The 4508-nt window shown below is 37.2% G+C and overlaps 1 protein-coding gene across 2 annotated transcripts; it reads right to left on the minus strand.

Annotated features, from left to right (window-relative positions):
- On the minus strand, positions 337 to 3929 carry LOC18782725 (AP2-like ethylene-responsive transcription factor AIL1). 2 transcript variants are annotated; one of them, XM_020560827.1, is made up of 9 exons: positions 3405 to 3609; positions 2682 to 3282; positions 2485 to 2567; positions 2281 to 2289; positions 1979 to 2067; positions 1706 to 1779; positions 1513 to 1563; positions 1212 to 1288; positions 347 to 1082 (listed from the first exon to the last, which is right to left on the minus strand). In XM_020560827.1, exons 1-9 carry the CDS (start codon positions 3607 to 3609, stop codon positions 514 to 516), a joined length of 1758 nt encoding a protein of 585 aa, XP_020416416.1. In that variant the 3' UTR covers positions 347 to 513. The 2 variants fall into 2 exon arrangements, with proteins under 2 accessions (XP_020416415.1, XP_020416416.1); XM_020560826.1 differs by having other exon boundaries at positions 337 to 1082; positions 2281 to 2567; positions 3405 to 3929.

Raw genomic sequence — 4508 nt, forward strand, 5'->3', positions numbered from 1 at the left:
TATATATATATATATATATATACATATTAAAGGAGTTAAACTTCAGGCGGCAGCAAATATTTTGGTAGGTGAACCACTGAACCAAAACTAAACTAAAAAATAAGTACTTGATCAGTATTTATTGTTTATAATTTTTCTTCCTTTTTCAAAGTGTCATTCATCACAATTAAAGGGGCTGAAATCAGCTGCTAGATTTGGTCAGCTGATCACACAGCAAAATGCAGCCTTTTCCATTCTGACAGTGACAAAGAAATTAACTTTCACCACTAATTAATTTCTGTTTGTTCTTTTGGATGATAATATCAGTTACAGTTAACAAGATGCAACACCAAAACATTAACTGTTAGGGCTTTTAGAACAACTCAACCCACATTTCCAGGTAATTTTTTTTTTAACTTCCTACCATCTACCTAGCTTGCTTAATTTCTTCCACCACAAATTAACCAATTCTCCCTAGACTAATTTGTGTTCCTTAATTATGCTTAAAATTAAAACACAGCTCTTTTCCACTAATCAGTCATTCCATAGTGCAAACATAGGCACTTGTGGAACCAAACCAAGATTTCCAAGCCTTGAATGATCATTCCCACCACCATTGCCATCTTCATACTTAGCACCCTGCAATGAGAAATAAGCATGGGAATAGTCTCCTCCACCAAGGCCAAACTCACTAGTGTGGCCAAATGAGCACTTGGGGCTTTGTGGGCTTGAAGAGTTCCTGCTGCTTGAAGCACCCAATGCTGCATTGTTGGTGGTGTTTGAATTCTCATGATGTGAATGGGAATGATCCTCTGCATTATTACCGTTCCACACCATTTCAGCCATGTCATCACACGGTTCACCACTTGCTATGGCCAAAAGGGGTTGTGCAGAAGTAGATGATCCACAAGAATTGAAGTCTTCGATTGCCGCCGGAGTAGAGTCTTTCGGCAAACGCTTGGCCAGCTCACTGGCAATTAGGGTGGAGCTTGAGCAAATTCTCTTCACATCATACCTACTCATATCAAAGTTGGTTACAGCACTTGTTCCCCTAAACTTGATTGCAGCAATGTCATAAGCCTCAGCTGCTTCTTCTTGTGTGCCTATCATATTTAGGAATTGGATATAACAGTTGATCAAAATTGATCAGAAGTTGTTAACCATGAGTTTATTCTTAAATGAACAGATCAATTGGTCATCATTTCATAGCAAGAAGGTAAAAAAAAACTTACTAAATGTTCCCAAGTACAAGTCTTTGTTTCCAGCCACCCTGCCAATTCTAGCTTGCCACCTTCCATGCTGATGGTGTCTGTCAGGACAAAGAAAACAAGGTTTTGACAGACAAGAGGAAAAGGATAGGAAATTGGATGGGGAGGCCTTGAATAATGGTGTACTATGTTTACATATGTTTTGATATCATATGGACATTTTTTTAATAATGTTTGCCTATTATTGCCTATTATAATTGAAAAAAAGGCTGCAAATGCAGAAAATAATGGCAACTCTATTATTAAAGTTGGATTTCTGCCATACCTTGTCACTCCTCTGTACACAGAAGCTCCTCTTGAAAACCCACTGCTTTTCCTACACAACATCAAAAGATGCCATTCAGACTTTAAAATAAATAAAAAACAAAGCATAAAAAGAAAAGAAAAAAATGGTAACAGAAAAGTATGGTCCAATAGGTATCAAGTTGAAAAAAGTGCTGATGATAAAGGGTATATACCTTCTCAAATTGGCTACAAATTCTTGCCTTGTCATGTTCTTCATCTCTTCCAACTCTCTCTCATAAGTACTTAGCTGAGCAACAACAATATCAAAAGCATATAGAATTGCATAATGGTTTTAAATATTGTCACAAAAAGTGAAGCAGGGCTTTTACTTAATTTCTAAGAGAGAGACTTTCATGCAACGGCGATAGATAGCAAAATAGCGTTAAGTTATTCCCAATACAAGAATTTTTTTTTCCTGAATTTCTTGAGGTAATAACAAAACTCACAGGAAAATTAATGTGGGTAGTTGAACCCCAATACTTGAGTGCAGCTAAATCATATGCCCTTGCTGCTTTTTCCTCCTTATCATAACCACCTGATGATCGTATTGCAGGAAGGGAATATGAAGGTTATTAAATCATATATCACACCTTCCAATGCACCATATATATTTTTATTTTTTAAAAAATATAAAAAATTTAATGTTCAACTATATACAAAATTCAAAGAGAAAAAGTACGTCCACAAGATCAATAAAGAAACAGCATGCAATGCGTATCACAGCATCAGAGCTACTAGATTCACTTACCCAGATAAACTGCAGTTGCAATAATGTTGAAGATGTGAAGAAAGACCACCAACCCAGAAGAAAATTGCACGAAACAAAATACCAGACCGTTAGTATATTCCTTTAACAAACAAAAGTACCCAAAAAAAGAAACTAAGGAAACAATCTTTCTTCCATCACCAAAAAACAATCTGGAAAGAAAAAGAAAGAAAAAAAAAAACTCACCTTGCCTTCCTTTCCTTGTTTGCCCTTCTTTTCTGCAACTATTATCCCACAGATGGGCCTCATATCTCCCAGTCCACCTATGCCTATAACAATAATTTCATCCCACAAAAGTATTTTTCAGTGTTTTTTTTTTTTTTTTTGAGAACTCAGTTTTTTTTTTTTAAAGGAAAAAAAAAAAGTTGGTAGTGTTATATTACCTGGTGACACCACGGAACTGAGAAGTTCGCTGACCAAAAGTGTCAATAGATTTTCTAGGAACTGGTTCTCTAGCTGCAGATTTCCCAACAGGCCTTTTCTTGCTTTCCACTATTTGCAGTTGAGAGATTGCGCCCATATTATTACCATTTTGTTGTAAGCTTGGGCTCATAGTGAGAGAGAGAGATGACTGATGAAAGCTGTTGCCATTTGCCTGGTGGTGATCACCACATGGTGTTGATTTTTCATCAGAAAACGGTACCGTTTGGCCCAACCAAGATTTGTACATGCCATTACTTTGGATGAGGCTTGGTGGGTTTAGAGTACAATAATGGCTGTATGGTTGAATTAGGTGGTGGTTGTTGTTGTTGTCTTCTCCATTGTTGGTGGTGGGGTTGAAGTTTGGGGCCTCATTAACATTGATCTGAGAGATGGTTTCTGGGTTTTGGTCTTGTTGGGTACTTTGGCAATTGTAGACTTTGGTTTCACTTGGAGGGGGAGAGCTTGAGTAGCAGCTGCCCAAGAAATCTTCAAGCTTTGGACCCCCTTCATCATTTGGGTCTGTGACACTTGTTGCACCCATGTGGTTTTCATATCTCCAATCTTCCAAAATCACCATGCCAAGTAAAACACTCAAAGTGATTATCAAAAGTCAAAACCTGCACATAAAAATAAAACCCACCAAGAGATCAAAGAAACCATGTCCTAACAGTGACATGCAATACCTTCAGAACCATTGGGTCGCCTGAAAGGATCAGCAGGAGGAACACAAAGAGACCCATCAGAGCGCAAGGGCATGATGGTCATTTGAGAAGTGAAGCCTCCTCCTCCTCCTCCTCCTCCTCCATGGTCTTGTTGATCTTCTCCCCCACCATAGCCTTCATGGATCCTCAAGTGTGGAGTGAGAGAAAACCCCAACCAGTTACTCATATTGAGAATAGAAAACAACCCACAAATCTAAGAATTTGGTGTTTTAATTTCACTGTCTAGAGTTCAAACCTTTGGGTTTTTGGGAAGTTTTCAAAGGTGGTAATGGTTGTGTGGTTTTGGGGAACAGGGGAAAGGAGTTGATTGCATATGCATAAATGTCTTTTGATTCTTAGATTTACTTGTGAGTCATATGATGATGGAAGGAAAGGAGGGGCTCATTTGTCCTTGTGGGTCTTTTTGCTTTGCTCTATGGACATGCAAACCTAAAAACCAGATTTGTGAAAAACTACCAAAACTCACCCCTCCTCTTTATATTCTCGCCTTACCTCTGCTTCTGTTTTGTATTGAAATTCTTGGGCTCTGTGCCCCACCTCCCTCCCTTCTTTCATTTCTCTGTCATATTCCTGCAGTGGTGGCCATGACACATGGACATAATGTTGTAGAAAAACATAAAATTCAAATTTATTATTTATTTATTATTATTATTATTATTTGGTACATGAATTCAAAATGAATTAAGAAATGATACTACTAAAAAGATACATCTCTTTTTTCGACTCACACTTTGATACATTACAAAAATAATTCATAAAAAACAAATAAAAAAAAACTTCTGCACATATGTCATATTGTTATTGACAAGAATATATGAGTTTCTACTTAACTGGTAACGAGGGAAGTATGAAAATACTTTCAATGATTGAACATCAAATCAAAGTCAGCACACACTTAGATCTTCATCTTTGTTAATAAATCTCTGTCCTTGTGGATCTATTTGCTCTATGGGAGAAATAGAGAGATGTGATGATTTTACATAGCTCTTAACTTTCCTAGGCTTTTCGTTTCTTCATTCATGAATTTCTACCTAGTTATAGTGAATGAACAAGTTTGGCATATGG

Source organism: Prunus persica, chromosome G3 (genome assembly GCF_000346465.2).
Source record: "Prunus persica cultivar Lovell chromosome G3, Prunus_persica_NCBIv2, whole genome shotgun sequence".
NCBI lineage: Eukaryota > Viridiplantae > Streptophyta > Magnoliopsida > Rosales > Rosaceae > Prunus > Prunus persica.

Excerpts from the sequence above, each read along its gene's own strand:
- LOC18782725 (XM_020560826.1), bottom strand. The coding sequence starts at position 3,609 with ATGAGTAACTGGTTGGGGTTTTCTCTCACTCCACACTTGAGGATCCAT. Across the intron at positions 3,283-3,404 it reads GCGACCCAATGGTTCTGAAG|ATTGGAGATATGAAAACCAC; the intron begins GTATTGCATGTC and ends TGATTTTGGAAG. Across the intron at positions 2,068-2,280 it reads TGCAACTGCAGTTTATCTGG|GTGGTTATGATAAGGAGGAA; the intron begins GTAAGTGAATCT and ends TACGATCATCAG.